At 56.5% G+C, this 18,840-nt stretch overlaps 3 protein-coding genes across 5 annotated transcripts in view; 1 reads left to right on the top strand and 2 right to left on the bottom strand.

The window, feature by feature from the left end:
- Positions 1-1,283: 1,283 nt before the first annotated feature.
- On the bottom strand, positions 1,284-4,324 carry DPM2 (dolichyl-phosphate mannosyltransferase subunit 2, regulatory). Of its 2 annotated transcripts, none has more exons than XM_020874915.2 (4): positions 4,218-4,324; positions 3,842-3,931; positions 2,989-3,091; positions 1,284-1,979 (listed from the first exon to the last, which is right to left on the bottom strand). In XM_020874915.2, the coding sequence occupies exons 1-4, from the start codon at positions 4,218-4,220 to the stop codon at positions 1,921-1,923; spliced, it is 255 nt and encodes an 84-aa protein (XP_020730574.1). In that variant the 5' UTR covers positions 4,221-4,324; the 3' UTR covers positions 1,284-1,920. The 2 variants fall into 2 exon arrangements, with proteins under 2 accessions (XP_020730574.1, XP_070309585.1); XM_070453484.1 differs by lacking the exon at positions 4,218-4,324 and adding an exon at positions 4,079-4,211.
- On the top strand, positions 4,325-9,862 carry LOC110125688 (45 kDa calcium-binding protein-like). Its single transcript, XM_020874898.2, is given in 3 exon segments — positions 4,325-4,357; positions 4,593-5,376; positions 5,379-9,862. Coding segments are annotated over 3 exon segments (1,026 nt in total). The 3' UTR covers positions 5,588-9,862.
- The window catches only part of EEIG1 (estrogen-induced osteoclastogenesis regulator 1), a 34,925-nt gene continuing 24,906 nt past the window's right edge, over positions 8,822-18,840 (bottom strand). The window contains exons 4-11 of one of the 2 annotated variants that reach the window (XM_020874865.2): positions 18,092-18,208; positions 16,428-16,474; positions 16,113-16,267; positions 13,977-14,081; positions 13,695-13,890; positions 13,152-13,273; positions 12,948-13,017; positions 8,822-11,603 (exon numbers count right to left, since the gene is read on the bottom strand). In XM_020874865.2, the coding sequence (XP_020730524.1) occupies positions 11,558-11,603; positions 12,948-13,017; positions 13,152-13,273; positions 13,695-13,890; positions 13,977-14,081; positions 16,113-16,267; positions 16,428-16,474; positions 18,092-18,208 (858 nt within the window). In that variant the 3' untranslated portion in view covers positions 8,822-11,557. Of the gene's footprint in view, positions 11,604-12,947; positions 13,018-13,151; positions 13,274-13,694; positions 13,894-13,976; positions 14,082-16,112; positions 16,268-16,427; positions 16,475-18,091; positions 18,209-18,840 lie in introns of both variants that reach the window. The other variant, XM_070453468.1, reaches the window with a different exon arrangement.

Here is an 18,840-nt window from a genome sequence, read left to right on the forward strand (position 1 = left end):
TTGATAGGATTTGGATCCGGTGGATGTGGGGTGGAAGAGGAATGCCAAGGTCAGTGACATCTGACGGGGATGTCAGGTGGGCAGCTGGCACACATGCAACACCTTTGGGCTCAGGAGAAAGCTGGGCTGGAAGCAAGCCTGGGTGAGGATAAGGTCGCCCCTAAGACTGTGGGGTGAAGAAGCCTGTGACTGAATCCTAACAAACCTACACTCTCACTGCAGGAGAGAGGAGCATGAATATGACAGAGAAGTAGGAGAATGGGTCATCCGGCATCTGAGAATGCACCCAGGGGCGGGGTGGGGGGGATGTCACTGGCCAAATGTGGCAGGAGGTCAAGGAACATGCCTCTGATGTTAAGACTGGACATCACTGGTGATCTGAGTGCAGCCCTCCTGGAAGGCTGCCGAGCACAGTGGGAGGAGAGGTAACAGGGGCAGGGGTGGATACCCTTTGGGGAAGTTTGGTTGTGAAGAGGAGAGGGGGAGAGACCTGGAGGGAGTTAATGGATTGATGAAGGGTCCCTTATATGGAGCCTGATAACACATTCAACACTGGAGGACCACGTTGAGAGGCAGAGGCTGTTCCCCTGAGAGGGATCATCAGATAGCAGGCTCTTTCCACAGTGGTAGGAGGACAGGACCAAGTCCAGGAGGGCAGCTCCACCTGGACTGGAGATGGGGAGGGGAACAGGTAAGGACAGGGAAGGTGTGCCTGCAGCTGGGCTCTTTTCTGATGAGGGGGGTGGGACACCTCTGCTAACTGGAGGAAGAATGAGTGCCCAAGAAAGTGAGGGGTAGAGGCTCACACTGTGAATGGGAGAGCTGGCTGCCCAGAGGCACGGTGGGATTGCCAGGGGCTCGAGCTGAGGCCTGGACCAGTCAACCGGAACACAATGGAAACTGCTCTGGCTCATAGCGGCCCTCTGCTCAGAGTCACACTAAGTTGGGCTGCTGGGTACGAGACAGATGATGGGCTTGGGCTTTTAGGGGTCTGAGGGTCCTTAATATACCAGTGCCCACTGGCTGGGTTGGCACAGGGGAGGCGAGGTAGAGCTGATGTGATGTCTGGCAGATGGCCATGCCTCCAGACTCCCTCACTGTGAGCTGCGCCAGGCCAGATCCACATCAGTCCTGGCCCCTGCTTTGTCCTGTGTCCAGCACGGGGATAATCCAGGAGGTACCCAAGGCACCCTCATTGCACAAACCAGTGTCTCCTGATCTGAGACCAATGCACAGGCCAGCTCCCAGCCCCTGGGCTCCTTGGGTCAGGGATGGCACTGAGACAAAGAAAACAGTGTTTATTTTTCAGTTCTCCCATCAGGCCAGCACTGAGGCTGGGGGGCTGGGCCTCCAGGAGAAGCAGTCAATCTGGGGAGCCCCCTGTGGCCAACCTAATGTACCCTGGGGCCCCTTAGAGGTCAAGGCCTCCCTCTAGGCTCTCCAGGTCCAGAAATCCTTGTGGGGTCTGGGGCTATGTCAGACCTGGGAAGACTGCCTTTGTGGAGGAGCAGGACATGTGGTGAGAGGTCACGTGATGCCCCAGAACCTGCCAAGTCCAACACCATCATATGACAAGAAGGAAACTCAGGCAAGTGTAGAACCCAGCAGGAAAAATGATAGTGGTCTGAAGGGGAGGTGTGTGTGTCTGTGGAGGGGGACCAGCATCTTCCAGGCCCTGAGTCAGAAGAGGGGTGAGATGGAGACTTCCAGGTACTCTTCCTCCCTGGCTTCTGGAAGGAGGAGCAGGGGTACTGGTCAGCCAGGGGTGAGTCCTGAACGGCTTCCATCTCACAGGGGTGTTTGCAGGGCAATCAGGCTTGAGGGGGCCTCAGTGCCTGGATGGGTCCTGTGGGCACCCCCGTTGGGTCTGCCTGGAGAAGAAGCAGAGAAGGGGCCAGCAGCCTCATTCCTGCTGGGCCTTCACTGAGCCTTTTTGGTATCCTTCTGGTTCTTCAGCATCACGTAGGTGATGAATATACCTGGAATACACAGACCAGAAAAGGCAGGTAAGATCCTGGCTCAGGACTGCTGGGAGGCCAGAAAGTGAAGTGAAAGTGAAAGTTGCTCAGTTGTATCCAACTCGTTGTGACCCCATGGGCTACACAGTCCATGGAATTCTTCAGGCCAGAATACTGGAGTGGGTACCCATTCCCTCCTCCAGGGGATCTTCCCAACCCAGGGATGGAACCCAGGTCTCCCATATTGCAGGCAGATTCTTTACCAGCTGGGCCACAAGGGAAGCCCGGGGAGGCCAGAACAGGACCCAAGCATGGCAGTGAGCCACACAAGAGGCCAAGCAGCTTACCTAAATGCCCTCCAGGCCATGCCCTGGAGGCCATTTCCCTAATCATCCATCAAGCCACACTTCTGCATGCACTCATTCAACACACATCAGCTGAGTGACTGCCACACACAAGTTGCTGGGTTTAGTGTTTCTGATTCTACAGGGAATAAGATACACTCAACGATCTATCTACTCACCTGACCACCTGTCCATCTACCGAACCACTCACCCCTCATCATCCACCTACCCCATCATCCAGAGAGCTAATTGTTGATTCATCCAAACCACTTTCTTGAGCACCAACTCAGTGCCACAGCTTGTGCTTGGGGTGAGGACATATTAATGATAAAACCACAGTCCCTGCCCCTATAAGGCCCCCATGCTAGACCCTGGGAGATAGAGAGATGCAGGAATCATGAATCAGGGTGACAAGGGGGTGAGAGGTGATGGAGGTGTGAGCAGAGCGGTGGTGGTGGAGGGAGCAAGAAAGAGGGAGGCATCCCATTAGATGCCAGTGAGCCTGAGGCATTGGGAAGACTGACTTACAGCCCTGAAGGATGAACAGGGAAACCCCAGGACGTGAGTTGGGGGGTAAGGAGCCTCAAGCAGATGTACAGTGAGTGATGAAGTGTAGCAGCATGTTCAGGATTGGGAGGGGGTCATGAGGTCCCCGAGACACCCTGCCCAGGGTTGGGGGAACTTACCCACAAACAGGAGCAGCAGGAGGCCGGCAGCCAGTGGGATAGCAATGGCATAGGCTCGGGGCAGGAAATACTTGTGGATGACATGCTGACTGTCGATGAATGGCTGGCATCAAAGGCAGAGCTCTAGTGAGTGTTTCTTGCTCTGCTCAGCTCCCCAAGTCCAAACAGCCCTCCTCCTCCATCTCAGGGGTTGACCCCATCAAAGCACTGCATTTGCTTTTCTCTAAGATGAGAGCACTCTGGGTGCCTTGGTTTGTTCCCTTCCTTCAGTTATCTAATGGTTGTGTACTGGGCACTTGACTGGTGCTCACCCAAAGTTGAGGCTAGAGACCTTGTAGGACTTGCCCTCACTTGGCAAGGACAAAGGGGACATGAGGAATCCCCAACCAGGACTCCAAGGTTTTCTTTACTAACATTTTTCTCTAAAGCATACCGACTTCTGCAAGATTTTGCCCTTCAAACAAACACTGCACTTTTAAAGCAGTAACCAAAAAAGATTTCCCACGGGGCAAAAAAAATGCTAAACACTCTCACAAAATCCACTGCAATTGTCATGCCCAAGCGCCCGCAGGATAACCAGAAGGACTAGAACTCCCATCAAAAGCAAAGCAAATCAAGGACAGGACCTCGCAGTGGAGTGGTTAAGGATTCCACCCAGAGCCCTCCCCTAGAGCTTCTGCTTCCTCGCCTATAAAATAGAGGCACCTGTTACCATCTTCCTCATAGTGCTGTCCCGAAGCTTTCATGAGATATGCAGTGACAGCACCTAGCACAGTGCCCGCTAAAATGATGTGAGGAGTTGGCTTCAAGATCCAGGGATGGGAGGTGAGAGAGGGCGGGGAAGCACACATACCAAGAGAATTACCCAGGCGGTGTAATAAGTGAAGATGATCAGGCTAAGGGCGACGAGGCCGAGTCCCACCACCTGGTCTGTTCCCGTTGCCTGCAGAAAAGGGAAGATTCAACTGAGGAAGAGATCCTCCATTTAGGAAGGAGTGGGGGTCGTTGCGGCCCGATCACGTCCATTTACTCAGCTGACACATGTGACGTGACTGACTAAGTATCTTTTCTAGGTCGGAAGAGAAAGTACCAGGCCAAAGTCTATCATTCGTACGATGGGACGGCGGGAGAGCGATACCGGCTCCGAGTGCTCAAGCCCCAGCTCCCGAGCAGACCCAGGACCCCACCTCCCAGACGCCCCCATGGCCGACACTCGGCCTCAAGCTCACCATTTCCCCAGCGCTTCAGGCACCGGAGACGCAAGCCCCATCCGGTTCCGGATCCGGGCCCTTCCGGCCTTGAGCCGCGGGGCACGCCGGGAGTCGTAGTCCTCAGGATGGCCCGGGACCTCGTCGCCAGAGACGGGCGGGCAAGCCTCCTCTTTGCATGTCGGGAAATGTAGTTTCTCGAGGACATTCTGTGAAGCGTTCCCGAATCTCTCAGCAGTGAGACCGAGTTGAGGAACCGAGATAGGCTTGGCACTTGTGGGCTCGGTCGTGTCGAACTCGCCCGAGGAAAAAAAAAAGCCCATCTCTCAATATCCCAGAGTCCTACAGCCAGAACAGGATGGGGGTGAATGGTCAGAAGTCCCGTGTTTCAGGTAGGGAAAAGGAGGCTCAAGAGAGGGGCAAGACCGGCCTGCCAACCACTCGTCTGCTCGAGAGAGAGCAGGTAATAGGGAGGAAAATGAGATCCTGCCCCCGGAACACCTGAATGGGGTGAAGCTGGAGATGGATGGGCACCTCAACAAAGATTTCCACCAGGAGGTCTTCCTGGGCAAGGACATGGATGACTTTGAGGAGGACGCAGAGCCTCGGAAGAGCCGGAGGAAGCTGATGGTCATCTTCTCCAAGGTGGATTTGAACACCGACAGGAGGATCAGCGCCAAGGAGATGCAGAACTGGATCATGCAGAAGACCGCTGAGCACTTCCAGGAGGCTGTTGCCGAGAGCAGGGCGCACTTCCGAGCCGTGGACCCTGATGGTGACGGCCACGTATCTTGGGATGAGTACAAGGTGAAGTTTTTGGTGACCAAAGGCCACAATGAGAGAGAAGTTGCTGAAAAGATAAAGAATAAGTGGGACCTGAACATCGATGAGGAGACACAGGAAGTCCTGGAGAACCTCAAAGACCGCTGGTATCAGGCGGACAACCCGCCCCCGGACCTGCTGCTGACAGAGAGCGAGTTCCTATCGTTCCTGCACCCCGAGCACAGTCGTGGCATGCTGCAGTTCATGGTCAAGGAGATCATCCGGGACCTGGACCAGGACGGTGACAAGAAGCTCTCGCAGTCTGAGTTAATCTCTCTGCCCGTGGGCACCGTGGAGAACCAGCAGGGCCAGGATGTTGATGACGGCTGGGTGCGGGATAGGAAGAGAGAGTTTGAGGAGCTGATGGGATCGTGACCATGGCGGAGTTGGAGGACTACATGGACCCCATGAACGAGTTCAGCGCCCTCAATGAGGCCAAGCAGATGATCGCTATTGCTGACGAGAACCAGAATCACTACCTGGAGCCCGAGGAGGTGCTGAAGTACAGTGAGTTCTTCACAGGCAGCAAGCTGGTGGACTACGCCCGCAGCGTGCACGAGGAGTTCTGAGCCACCGCCGCATCCCCCGCCCCCCTCCCCACCCCCCGCAGCACCTCGCGGGCTGCCCGCACTCTGATTCCAGTGTAATCGCTGCATCTCGCTTCTGAGAACTCACAACCCTGCTGCCAGAGGCACTGACCACATCAGGGCGGCGGGCTCCCCCACCGTGGGAAACGACGAAGCTCCTGCTGTTCCCTCGAAAACTGAAAGGTGAAGCTTTGCTGGAAACCGGCAGCCAGTGGCCAGGGTGGGGTGGGGTGGGGTGCTGGGTAGGCCTGTGAGAGCCGCCAGCCCATGGCCTTCAGTCTCTGAGGAGCATGAATATTGGTGACAGGAATCACATTAATTTACTTCAAAATAGAGTTGCCTTTTTCCTCTCAAAAAAAAAAAAAAAGAGAGAGGGGCAAGAACTTTTCAGATCACAATCTGAGTCAGTGGTGTATAGCTGACTCCACCACCCGAGGGCGCTACTTCCTGGTCCCGAGGCCTGAACGTGTCTGTTGAGGGTAAGGTAAAGAAAAAGATCAAGGACCGGCCTAGGGTGGGAGGAGAAGGAGGACCCGGGGTCCCTTCCTCTGTGCTTCACAGCCCCAAATGCATCACCAGGAAGACGCTTGTCACTGCCTGTTTTTTAATTTTATTTATTTTTGGCCGCGCTGGGTCTTCGTTGCTGCGAGGGCTCTTCTCTAGTTGCCGTGCAGAGCCTTTTATTGCCGTGGCTTTTTCGTTGCAGAGCACGAGCTTGTAGGGCATGCGGGCTTCAGTAGCTGCGGCTCACAGGCTCTATGAGCACAGGCTGTACCTGAGATGCAGAGGGCTTAGCTGCTCCGCAGCATGTGGGGGCCTCCTGGATCAAGGATCCAACCTAGTCTCCTGCACTGGCAGGTGGATTCTTTACCAGTGAGCCACCAGGGAAGCCCCATCACTGTGTTTTAATTATCTGATTTACTTGTTGACCTGGCCCACTTGACTGTGAGCCCCCTGAGGAAAGGGTCTGTATCCCCAGTGCCCAGAATGAGGCTTGGCACAACTGGGAGCTTTGAATCAGTCAACCAGCTTTAAGATTTTGATGACTTCTGCAGTGCTGTAGAGAATAGCATCTGGCAATACCAGGCTCTCCCTGTGCTGTCTTCACTTGGAGGGGAGGGGGGCAGGGGCATGCAAAGATCGAGTCTGAACCAAGCATGGCTTGCTCCTGCTGGCCGCATCTGTCTCTGGGTTGTCTGAGCCCATCGCAAAGCTGAGAGGAACATTTTCCCCCCATCATTTTATATATTGATTTTTCACTTAGCATGGAAAAAAACAAGTGAAAGTTGTGCCTAGTCATATCTGACTCTTTGCAAGCTCATGGACTGGTTCCAGATAGTGAAAGGAGTAGGTCAAGGCTGTATATTGTCACCCTGCTTATTTAACTTATATGCAGAGTACATCATGAGAAACGCTGGGCTGGATGAAGCACAGGCTGGAATCAAGATTGATGGGAGAAATATCAATAACCTCAGATACTCAGATGACACCCACCACCCTTATGGCAGAAAACAAAGAACTAAAGAGCCTCTTGGTGAAAGTGAAAGAGGAGAGTGAAAAAGTTGGCTTAAAGCTCAACATTCAGAAAACTAAGTTTATGGCATCTGGCCTCATCACTTCATGACAAATAGATGGGGAAACAGTGGAAACAGTGACAGACTTTATTTTTGGGGGCTCCAAAATCACTGCAGATGGTCAATGCAACCATGAAATTAAAAGACGCTTACTCCTTGGAAGGAAATTATGACCAACCTAGACAGCATATTAAAAAGCAGAGACATTACTTTGCCAACAAAGGTCTGTCTAGTCAAAGCTATGGTTTTTCTGTTAATCATGTATGGATGTGAGAGTTGGACTATAAAGAAAGCTGAGCACCGAAGAATTGATGCTTTTGAACTGTGGTGTTGGAGAAGACTCTTGAGAGTCCCTTGGACTGCAGGGAGATCCAGCCAGTCCATCCTAAAGGAAATCAGTCCTGAACATTCGGTGGAAGGACTGATGCGGAAACTCCAATACTTTGGCCACCTGATGTGAAGAGCTGACTCATTTGAGAAGACCCTGATGCTGGGAATGATTGAAGGCAGGAGGAGAGGGGATGACAGAGGATGAGACGGTTGGATGGCATCACCAACTCAATGGACGTGAGTTTGAGTAAACTCCGGGAGTTGGCGATGGACAGGGAGGCCTGGCGTGCTGCAGTCCATGGGGTCGCAGAGTCGGACACAGCTGAGCAACTGAACTCAACTAACTGGACTGTAGCTCACCAGGCTCCTCTGTCAATGGAATTCTCCAGGCAAGAATACTGGAGTGGCTAGCCATTCGCTTCTCCAGAGGATCTTCCTGACCCAGGGACCGAACAGATTCTTACTGTCTGAGCCACTACTGAGCATTACTGTGTTTCAAAGGAGCAAACTTTTTTTGGCCTTACAGCCTATTCTTTCCCTGTCTCAGGAGAATTGGGGCTCAGCCAGGAACCAACTCATCCCTCCCCTGGTGTGCACAGAACCGAGGAAGGGGCTGAGAATCAGTCTCCAGGGTTTTCTGGGGCATGAGCAGGCATCGGCGCTGAGAATGGGTGAGGATAATGCAGTGCTGGGGCCGGGACAAGACCTGGTAGTCTGGTCCCTTCCAGCTTGTCCAGAGATTCCTGCCATTTCTGAGCTCATGAAAGGCCCAGGGTGACTTGCCTTTCCCAGAGCTTGGTGGCCATGCCAACTCTTCAGGAACTTGAGTCAAGGGCAGGGAGTGAGGTGGTCCAAGCCTGGAGACAATGCTGGCCTGTGGCTCTAGGGAGGCTGGGAAAACTCTTAGCGTCTCTTGGGTGGGTCAAGAGCCCTAGGGAGGGCTGTATACCACCTAATTTGATCCACAACCCCATTTGCAGCTGCGAAAGCTGAGGCACAGTCATCGGTCCTCAGGCGTGCTTGTTAGAGGCCACCTGACTCTGGGGAGGTTCGAACTTTGGCTCTGAGGTCAGAGCTGCCACCTTTTAAGTGTGAGGTTGGCAAGAAACTGCCCTTCCTGGGCCTAAGTTTCCTCCCAACGAATGTGTAGTAGTAACAGTGATAATAATTGTAATGATTGCAGCCAGGACAACAAAGAACCCTGGCCACTGACGTCTCTCCCACCCCCAGAGTGTCATCTCCTACATCTGGCTCCCTTCTGATGCCATCTGTGACCCAGGATTCAACTCAGTAAAACAAGCAAGAACCAACATGCCATAACAAAATCTGCAACATTTAATCCCCGCCCCCCCCAAACCAAGACACTGACACTAGGCTGATTTCCCCTTACAATGTTATTTTCTACAACAGAAGCTGGGACAAACACAGCCCACTGAATCAGGGGGTGGTGATGGTAACATTCTGTTAGAAAGGAGGGGTGTTTAAAAAAAAACAAAAAGCCTCCCCTCCCCCCATCTCCCTGCTCATCTCCCGAAAGAGAGGAGACCATGGGCATTCTCCATCTTGGTGGATCATGCCATGTGGTCGGTTTGTGGGGTGACCAGAAAAAAAAAAAACCAAGAAACCTAAAAATATTGTAGATCTTTCTTTTCTTTAAATCTCCTAGTAAAAACGTTAAACTGTCCTTCAAGAAGATTCCAAACTGGCATTGCATAGACCAATTCCTTTCCAAAAATATCTCTAATATATTCTATCTCTTTCTAAATATAGGATTTTTAGTCCAGAGCTGTGGGCACCTAATGGGAATTCACTGAGCTTGAGGGGACCAGAGGGTCGTTCTTCGAATGTGGGGCTCCCACGTGGGGATGAGGCTGGGGTTCCGGGGCTCCAGGCCTCCGGCTCCAGCCAGCATTGATTTGGTTGTGGCCGAATTCTGTCAGTCCAGTTACCCTGGCCCAGGGCCTGGCATGGGAGGGTGTGGCAGGCTCTGTCTCTTCCTGGGGTGACTGTCAAATTCAGACCTCACCTAGGGTGGGGCTGGGGATCCTGGTATGGGGAATTCTCCCCAACAGCACCAAAACCAGCTATCTTATGCCTGAAGCCCCCAGAATGTTGACTCAGACCCTAAAGACACCCTGAATACATCGCCTCACTGGGCTGAGGTCGTGCAGATACAGAAGGGAAGGACAGCGTCCCCCCATCTTCTGGGGGTCACTTCAACTGCAGACAGTGCGGCCAGCTCCCTTTTAGAGTGCCAGGTGTCTGTGGAGCAGAAAGGGACCTGCAGAGCTGACCAGAGCCTTCCCCAGCCAGAGAAAATGCTCCATCCTGCCTCGGCAGGCACCTTCTCACATTCATTTTCTAAAAGGGTTAGGTCATTAAAAACAACAGAAATCCTAGAAATGCTCTGGTCCCAATGCCAGGAGGTTCCAAGACCAAGCCCAATTCTTGCCAGTGGGGCAGAAGGCAAGGACCCCTCCCAGCCTGGGAAGGGCACCCCCCACCCCCCACCCCAGATCCCCAGCCCTGCTGGGACCCAGCCAGCGGGTAGGGGGAGAACAGAAGCACCTCCCCTCGCCTGGGGGAGGAGGAAATACCAAACTATGAACTCTTAAAAAAGAAAATGAAAGGGAGGAAAGAAAGAAAAAAAAATCAAGAAAGAAAAGGAAAAAGGTATGGGGCTACGCAAACACCAGCCTGCTGGGTTTATACAAAATGAGTGAAATTTAGAGTGTCGGGGGAGTCTGTCCAGGGACTGGCGGGCAGCCAGAACCCACTTTCAAGCAAGTAACGAGGACAAGGCCAGGGGAAAGTGCTGAGAGCAAAGGGTATAGCGAGGGGTAGGGGCGGGGGCAGGGCCAGACTGCTCCCGCTGGGAAAACCCCCTTAATGGACCCCACCCCCACCCCGCCCTCTCCTTTGCCCAGAGAGGGCATGTTTTCAGAGGTTGGCTGAGGCTTTTCTGGCCAGGAAGCCAGCTCCGGGCCAGTCCAGCTACAGCCCATCTGCCTCTCCGCATCGGCCCCGGCCTGGGCCAGCTGAGCCTGAGGGGAGAGAAAGGGCGCTTGGCTTGGCAAACCCAGCGCAGCCGGGCTGCTGACCTCCAGGGCCTTGGGAGGCACCTTTCCTGGCTTCATTAACAGAAGCTAGCTGCCCAGGACCCAGCCCTGGGCAGAGGGGAACTGCTGCTCAGGCTCAGACCTTTCTCAGCAGGGGGCTCAGGCCTGAGCTGGAGCCAACCGGAGAGGGCAGGGAGGGGCAGGGGCAATGCCACGTTCCAGCCGGGCTGTGAGGGCTGGGCTGCTGACCGCATGGCAGGCAGTGCCCAGGGATCCTTGGGAAGGGCTCAGTGGATGGGCAGGCGAGGGCCAGGGCGCTGTGCTGGAGACAAGCGTGTGCAAAGTGCAGGCTGCCGGGCAGCAGGAGAACATTCGCTGTGGGGGAGGTGGGGTCTCAATCCGGAGCACGGGTGAGGTTTGAGGTCTTGGTTTCCCGGAGGAGGCCGCCAGCAGGTCCCCCGGGACGCAGGGGAGGGACGGCTGAAGCACTAAGCAGTCAGAGGGCCATGGTGGCAGGATTCCGGGGGGTGGACTGCCCCTCCAAGGACAAGGGGGCAATGGAGTGAGGCCCTGCCAGGGCTGAGCCAGTGCTCCTGGAGTGAACGGGACACAGGACAGAGGGCCCGTGGCCACCAGCCTCCCTGCATGTGCAGGAACTGCTGAATGTCCTCGCCGAGGGCCCAGGTGGGTCTCAGAGGGGTGGTGCCCACCATGGGTCTCTTGCCCACCTGCTTCATGGGCCCATGTGTCCTGCCCTCTAGTGGTTCAGAGGAGAATATTCACAGTGGTGCCCGGGGCCCTAGCGGGCCATGAGCATCCCAGCATAGATGGGAGGTCAATGGAATGATGCTTTGGGGCTGGAGTGCATGGAGGAGGCACAGATGAGAGGCAGCACGGATGGTGATCCGAAGGCGAAGGTCCCCTGTGGAATGATGCGGGTCTGGACGCCCGTGAAGGCAGGGCCCTTCTCCAGCCGGGGCCCCTGCTCCTCAATGGCTTTCAATCACGACTGGCTCATAGACCCCAGAGGAGACCCTGTGGGGAGAAAGAGGTCAGCTTGTTCTCCCTGATGGTCCTCTGGGCCAGCCCTGGGAGGCGCTTCACAAGCACTCTTAACTGGCCCCATTTTGCAGAGAGAGAAACTGAGTCTCAGAGCAGTTGAGTCACCTGCCCAGGGTAACACAGATGTTAAGCACCTGAGCCTGTGGAATCACAGAGCTTGCACAGACCATGTCCAAGACCCCTGGGTACCAGCAGCTCACATGCTGGGGTGGGCTTTGCCCATCCTCACAGCAATTCAGGCAGAGAGGATCTGCAGCAAGCCCACTTGACAGATAAAGAAACTGAGGTTCAGAGGAATTATGGGGCTTGCTGAAAGTGCAGCAGAAGGTTGGGAAGCTTGATCAGCTTTTCCCACCAAGGCCAGGCCCACTGGCAGGGCTGTGGTCATTTGGGGCACAGTATGCAGCTCAGTCTCAGTTTCCTCATCCTCAGAGGGGGCTGGAGAGGGATGTCACAATGTCCCAAGAAGTGCCCTGTTTTCTTTCTGCCCACCCCACTAGGGGCAGCCTAGGCCACGCAAAGAAGGCAGTTGCAATTTTGAGCCTCAGCCAGCAGGCGTCAGCCAAGCAACACCAGAAGGCAGGTCTGAGGACCCAGTGTAGTCCAGCCAAGCCTCCTACTGCTCTGGCCCTAGATGTTAAATGGGCACTTTCCCATCTGGCCCACAAGAACCAGGAGTAAAGGCTTCAGCACAGCCCTGCAGATGGTAAGTTCCTCCACTCATTCATTCAATGAGCCAGGCACACAGACCAGCGTACTGTAAATGAATGATTTAGAGGATACTCTATATACTGGCAGAGTTCAAGCCACAAGTTTGATCCTCACATCTGCTTGCCTCTGAACATCATGAAGCAGAAATCTATGTTGCTCACTGCCATATTCCCAGCACCTAGCTCAGAACCGTGGATCGTAGCTGGTGCGCAGAAACTATTTGTTTAATAGATACATGAGTCATCATCATCATTTTTTAGGAGCTCCCAGGCCCAAGAGGAAGGAAAAGAAAAGTGGAATCTAAAATAAAGATAGATGAAGCCCCTGCTGTGTGGCAAGCCCTGTGCCAGGCATTTCCCAAGATTCCTCAGAACCCTCCCAAACCAACCCTGGGGCGTTTGTCCCAGGTTTCCGGGTGAGGTGGTGTGATCCACATCATTTGACAGAAGGAAAAACTGAGGCTCAGACAGACATGACTGGCCCGAAGTCACACGAACAAGAGCTGGCATTCAAAGCTAGGTCAGTGGGCTGCAGAAGCCATACGCTCTCACCACGGGGACCCAGAGCCACACTCGTCACCCGCCCAGAACCTTCCCCTCGACCTACCTGTTGGCCAGCTGGATACCACTCAGGGTGGTGGTGCCATCGCGGCTCACGAACAGCCGGAGGTTGCTGTCTGTGGGGACACCGGGGAAGATGGAAGCTGAATGGGGCAGCGAAGTCAGGGAGCCCCCCAGGCACTGTCCCCGTCACTGCTGGCTGCTCACCCTGGGCACCAACCCCTGTACCCCACCTGCGCTGGCAGCTCACCCTCGGTATTGCTCCCTTCCGTGAAGTCCTGGCTCTGCATGATCTTCTCTACGATGTCATCAGCGTCAATGCGCGTGTCATCCACCCAGGTCGGGTGGCTCTCCACCGAGTCCTTCTTCCTCCTGGGGTGGGACAGGAGTCAGGACAGTCACACGACCATAGGACCCAGTCCCCCTCCACCGCACTAGGAAGCCAGTCCAGACATGTTCATTGAACCATCACATCAACTCTACGGTGCGGATGCTACTGTGACCTGGTTTTAGAGAGGAGGCCTCAGAGGCCCTGGAAGGTTAAGTGCCAGCCTCTGAGAGGCCGCAGAGCGCGGAAGCAGGTGGGCCCCAGGGTATGCTAGACCACCCACACCATCTGCCCATTGAGCATGCGCGCCAGGCCTGGTGGCCAGCATAGAGCATCAGCTGGTTCGACGGCCATGCACCCTAAGACTGCGGGGCCCAGTTGTCCCCGTGTTACAGGGGGAGGAGCAGAGGTTCCGGGAGCCACCAGAGGGCTCTGCTCTCCAGCAGCACTTGCGGTGAGACCTACCGGAACGAGCGGTCCGACAGATGTGGGGGCCGGGGCGGCCGCGGCGGCTTCTCGGGGGGCCGGTGCTCGCGCTCGCTGCCTTCGGGCCCCTCCACGGCCATGCTGAGGCCGCCTGAGGCGCTGCTGCTGGTGGACGTGTTCCGGCGGTGCGTCAGATCCGAGAGGCTCGAGGAGCGCGAGTGCTCCGTGCTGTAGCCTGCTGGGCGGTGAGGGTGCAGGTCATGACGCGGCGGCGGGGAGGCTGGGAGGCCAAGGGCATGGGGAGGGCGGGCGGGCACTCACCCGAGATCTTGGACTGCTGGCTGGCGTAACTGGAGTTGCGGGAGTGGCCGGAATGGAACACCTCCTCGGGGCTGGACAGGTTCTGGTCTGGCTCCTCCGGCACCCCTGGAAGCCGGGAGGGGCAGGGGTGACCAGTATGCTCGCTTCTCACTAGTCCTCTCACTGAATGTGGCGGAGTGGGGGGGGGCACACTATGTATTTCCACTTAAGAGATGGAAAAACTGAGTTCAGGGGGGCAGCAACCTGTCCTGAGCTACAAGTCAGCACTGGAACCCAGGGTCATTCCTTCATTCCACAAATATTGGGGGGGCACTCTACTGGGTGCTGGGGGACAGGAAATAGGGTGTCACAGGCACCCAGTGGTGGGAAGGAAGAACATAGGACAAAAATGACCCTAACTGGCAAATGGCCCACAGCAGGGAGCATATGGGGGGAGGGCGGGTCTGAAATCCAGTCTGAAATCAGGGAAGGCTTCTCTGAGGAGGCGGCCTTAATGAAAGACCTTCAGGATGTCTGGCAGGGAGCAGGCTAGGTAAGGCATCAGAGAAAAGGCCTTCCAGGCCCAGGGAACAGCATAAGCAAAGGCCCTGAGGCTTCAGGGAGCTGGGGTCTGTGTAGCTGGAGTGGAGTAAATAAGGGTGGGGAACACACTCTGAGGAACTGGCAGCAAGAGATACAGGGAACCAAGCAGGGTCTGCCCAGGGCTCAGAGAGCACCCACCCACCCACCAGTCCTTCTGGTCTACCCAGGAAGCAAAGCCTCTTCCATCCTCTTAAGACATGAGCACACCCAGGTCATAGCCTGGCCCCTAGGCCTGTCTGTGTCCCCACCCAAAGCCACAAGGCTTTTCAAGTCCCGGCAGGTTCTCTGCCTCTGAGGGGCTGCAGGGAGAGAGGTTTGTGGGGCTCAAATTCCCACCCAACGTGGGAGAAGCATCTCTTTTCTTACACAAAAGGCACCACATGTGGTGGGGGTGCCCTGGTCCTCAGATTGCTCCTCTGGGGACCCCCACCCTGAAGTTGGAGAGAGCAGTGGAACTGGGAAGGCCCCTTCCTGCATGCAGCCCCCAGGCTGAGGCAGGGGAGAAGCCCAGCTTTCTGCTCTGGGCCCCACCTGGCTGGTGTGCAGGACAAACGGGAGGGCAGGAAAGCTGGCCCTCAGGGTCACAGGGTCCCGCTCAGCTCCCAGCCCTGGGGGCAGACTCAACCCAGCAAACAGGACCCGAGGCCTCGTGCCCTCACTGTTCTTGTGGCACAGGTTAGGGCCACCATGTGCCACCCTGCTTACCGATCAGCTTGGGGGCTGTCCACCTCCCAGCTCTGAGCTCACCCTCAGGGACGGGGTGCAGGGACCAAGGCTCATGCTTTGTTGGGGGAGGGCCTACTCCACCCCTTACAGCACTGGGCTCCTTTCCTGGTAGTACCTCCCCCTCTTAATTGCCACACCCACTCCTCTGGGGAGTCAGGCTCATTTGCATTTTTTGTAACATTAGTAATAATGATAATTCAATGGAAACATGCTGGGAAATAGAGAGGACGACCCAGGTGCCAGGAAAGGCACATGCATTTACTCAGTTCCTCCCCAGAGCAACCCAGATGCGGTTACTACTGCTGATCCCACTTTACAGAGGATGATGCTGAGACCTGAGAGGTAAAATGGCTGGTCAGGGTCACAAAGCAAGGAGCAGAACAAGAGCTCCTAGCATGTCCCTCTGCCAGGAACACGGCACAATACACCCCAGATTCAGCTCAAATGACATCCCTTCAGGGAGCTTTCCCTGGTTGTCCCCAGGCGGATACCTTCTATATCTCTCTTCCAGCTCTCGTCACAGTTCTAGGCGGACAAGCATTTGATGTATTTATTGTTCATTGACCCCTGTCTCTCCTGCTCGACAGGGAGAGCCATGAGGCCAGCGACCTGATCCATCTCGGTCCAAGGCGCTGCTGTGATTCTGGGGCCAGGCAGAGCCCAGAACATGGGAGGGGCACAGATGCCCACCCAACGGACCAAGGGTGGGTGAACACCACCCCACTGGCTTTCTCTGCTCAGCAAGTGTCCCCCCTTGGGACCTAGGGACTGAGGGAGGTGAAAGCCTTAGTCCCAGGAGGAGTGCGGAGGGCAGGTGGGGAACAGTACCTGAGCTGAGGATGGTGGGCCGAGCCTTGGGGGGCCGGGACCCCGTCAAGGAGTTGCTGCTGCTGCCACCGCGGCTGGTCCCGCCACCTTTACACGTCAGCTGCAGGGAGGAATCCTGGCCTGGAATGGAGATGGACTTGGCAGTGGACGGCGGCCTAGGTAAAACAGAGAGGGGTGTGACTGAGGTGCCCTAGCTTGGGGTCAGGAGAAGACAGGGGACCCCACGAGCCTGGAGGAAGGAAGAGTCCCTGCCCCTCCCCCCACAATGTCCAGGATAGAGCCCCCACCCCTCAGCTGGCCTGCACCAGCACTCACGTCTTGAAGCAGGGGTCTCCCGAGAGCAGGAACATTCCAATGGTGACCTATGCAAAAGCCGGGAAGATCAGCCACGCCCCGTCCAGCCCCACCAGCTCCCCCAAAGGTGCCTGGCCCCCCCGATCTGGCTTCAGATGAGCTTGGACTCTGATCCCATCTCTGTCCCTTGCTGGCCCTAGTGACACCATCAAACTTCACTAAAGTTTCCTTGCGCAGAGGACAAAACTGATCCTAACGCCTGCCTCGTGGGATGGCAGAGAGGATGCCTGGGGTACCTGGCATGGAGTGAGTGAGGAGTGAAAGTCGGCTACTGTCATTTCAGAATGATGACTAGACTGTGGGACCCTCAAGGGTGGGGCCACAGACACTCTCCATCCTCACAGCCCCCAGAGCGGGCGAGGCAGGTGGGAGGGTGGCTCTTGATGCCTACCCTGTGGGGGAGGGGCCCACCCTGCCTGACACAGCTTGAGGGTTCACAGAGTCCAAAACAGAGGACATGGGTGTGTGAAAGTTTGTTGAATAAAGCAAAGCAAGAAGTCATTAGAAACGTTTAACATCCACTTGGGCAAAGAGTTCAGCAATGGTTCAAACAAGGCAAGATTTGGGTCCCCGAACTGGGGCTAGGATGAAGTGACAGGTGATGGTGTGAGAAGGAGAATCCCAGGGATACCTCCCACAAAAACAGTGCCTGCTGGGGTGAGGCTGAGATTTTTAATGGGTTATTTCATTTGGCTGTGATAGCAACCTGCCACGTACGTGGTGGCCCCTGGCTGTAGACACAGGAACTGAGACTCAGACTCAGGGGAAATAAATGACTGTCCAAGGTCCTGCAGACAGGACTGGGGGAGCTGGCCTTGGACCCGAGGCCCCCTTGATCTGGTCCGAGGATGCACTGAGGCCCTGGCTCTCACAAGAGCTAGCCTGGACCTTTCCAGGAGCCTCTGGCTTCTTTTGCAAAAGGTCCAGGAGGTCCCAGCACCCTTGCCTACCACCTCCTGCCCAGCTCTGCCGGACACAGCACACTTCCGCTGGGTCAGCTCTCAGGGCTGTGGTTAGGACAAGACTGTTTTCTCAGCCAGGTGGAAGGGTGTGGAGACGAGGAAGAGAGGTGCGCTGGCAGTGACGCCCCGATATCTCTGTCCTCAGAGGTTCAGGAGGCAGCTGCCTGGGTCTGCCGGGTCCTGGGACAGCAGGTCCGTCCACACCCCGGTGCTGGAGCTCAGGTGGCCTCGCGTCATGTGGGCCAGTGGTTAGGAGCTGAGCTGCAGGGTCAGGTGCCAGCTTTGCTGCGCCTTCGGGTGGGTGATCAAACCTCTGTGCCTGAGCCCCTTCTGTGCAAAACTGGGGCCAGGAAGAGACACCACTCCCTGCCAGGCTGTGGTCGGGCACCACGAGATAAGGTGTGCTGGTCTCACCACCAGAGACTGTTGGGGTCCACCCCCTGAGCCCCGATTATGATGGGCGAAACTGGCCAGTGGCGGGTTTCCTGACCCCAGGGCCCAGGTCTTTCCAGCGTCTCTTGCTGCCCGTCTGGGGTGAGAACCTGTGTTCTTCGCTGCTCCCCGGGGGCCTCTGACAGGGAGGCGGCCCGCCCCCGCCCCGGCCCCGGCCCCGGCCCCGGCCCCTGGGCGGCAGGGGCGGATGAGGCCCAGAGCCCCGGGTACCTTGAGGATGGAGTTGTCCTGTCGGGTGTTCTTCGTGTCGTAGCCCTCCAGCAGGCAGCAGCGCACCGTGGAGCCTGACCCCGCAAACTCCGCCAGGTTCAGGTCGGTGAAGCCCAGCTGCGTGGGGACAGAGGAGAGGGCGGGAGGCTGAGGGGAGTGTGGGCGCAGGGCTGGCGGCCCAGAGGTGAGCTGGGCCGGGGGCGGGGGGGCCGGAGCCCCGGGCCCGCCCCAGAGCCCCAACAGACTGTTGCGTAACCGCACCCAAGGACACAGGCCCCGGCTGGCGGCTCCGCGTGGCAAAGGCAGGAGCTCACATCCCCGGGCTGCACAAAGCGCCCTTTGTGCCGCGTCCCGGCATGCACTGGGGCAGCGCCCGAGATGAAAGGACATTGTTGTCTGCGACACAGACGCACTGTTCCCGGGGGAACAAGGCCGTGCTGTGGGAGCCCCCAGGCCAGCGGGCAGGAGGGGAGGCCAGGCCCGTGGGAACTTGGCGCTGGGCTGGGTGGGTGGATGGGTGGGGGGCACGCTGCTGGGCGGGCAGGAGACCTTGGTGGGGGCAGGAACCAGGGGCTGGTGGGAACCCCGAGCCGTCACGGGATGCAGAAGGGAGCCCGGGGTGGGGAGGGAAGTGAGAAAGTGGAAGAACAGGGTGGATGAGCTGAGAAGGCCTCCTGGGCGGAAGCCATATCTGCCAGACCTGGAGGTTGGGGTGCGGGGGGTGGGTGCTGGGCTTAGGGACCTGGAGG

Source organism: Odocoileus virginianus, chromosome 2 (assembly GCF_023699985.2).
Source record: "Odocoileus virginianus isolate 20LAN1187 ecotype Illinois chromosome 2, Ovbor_1.2, whole genome shotgun sequence".
NCBI classification, from domain to species: Eukaryota; Metazoa; Chordata; class Mammalia; order Artiodactyla; family Cervidae; genus Odocoileus; species Odocoileus virginianus.

Excerpts from the sequence above, each read along its gene's own strand:
- DPM2 (XM_070453484.1), bottom strand. The coding sequence starts at position 4,192 with ATGGGGGCGTCTGGGAGGTGGGGTCCTGGGTCTGCTCGGGAGCTGGGG. Across the intron at positions 3,092-3,841 it reads CCGCCTGGGTAATTCTCTTG|CCATTCATCGACAGTCAGCA; the intron begins GTATGTGTGCTT and ends CTTTGATGCCAG. Across the intron at positions 1,980-2,988 it reads CCTGCTGCTCCTGTTTGTGG|GTATATTCATCACCTACGTG; the intron begins GTAAGTTCCCCC and ends TGTGTATTCCAG.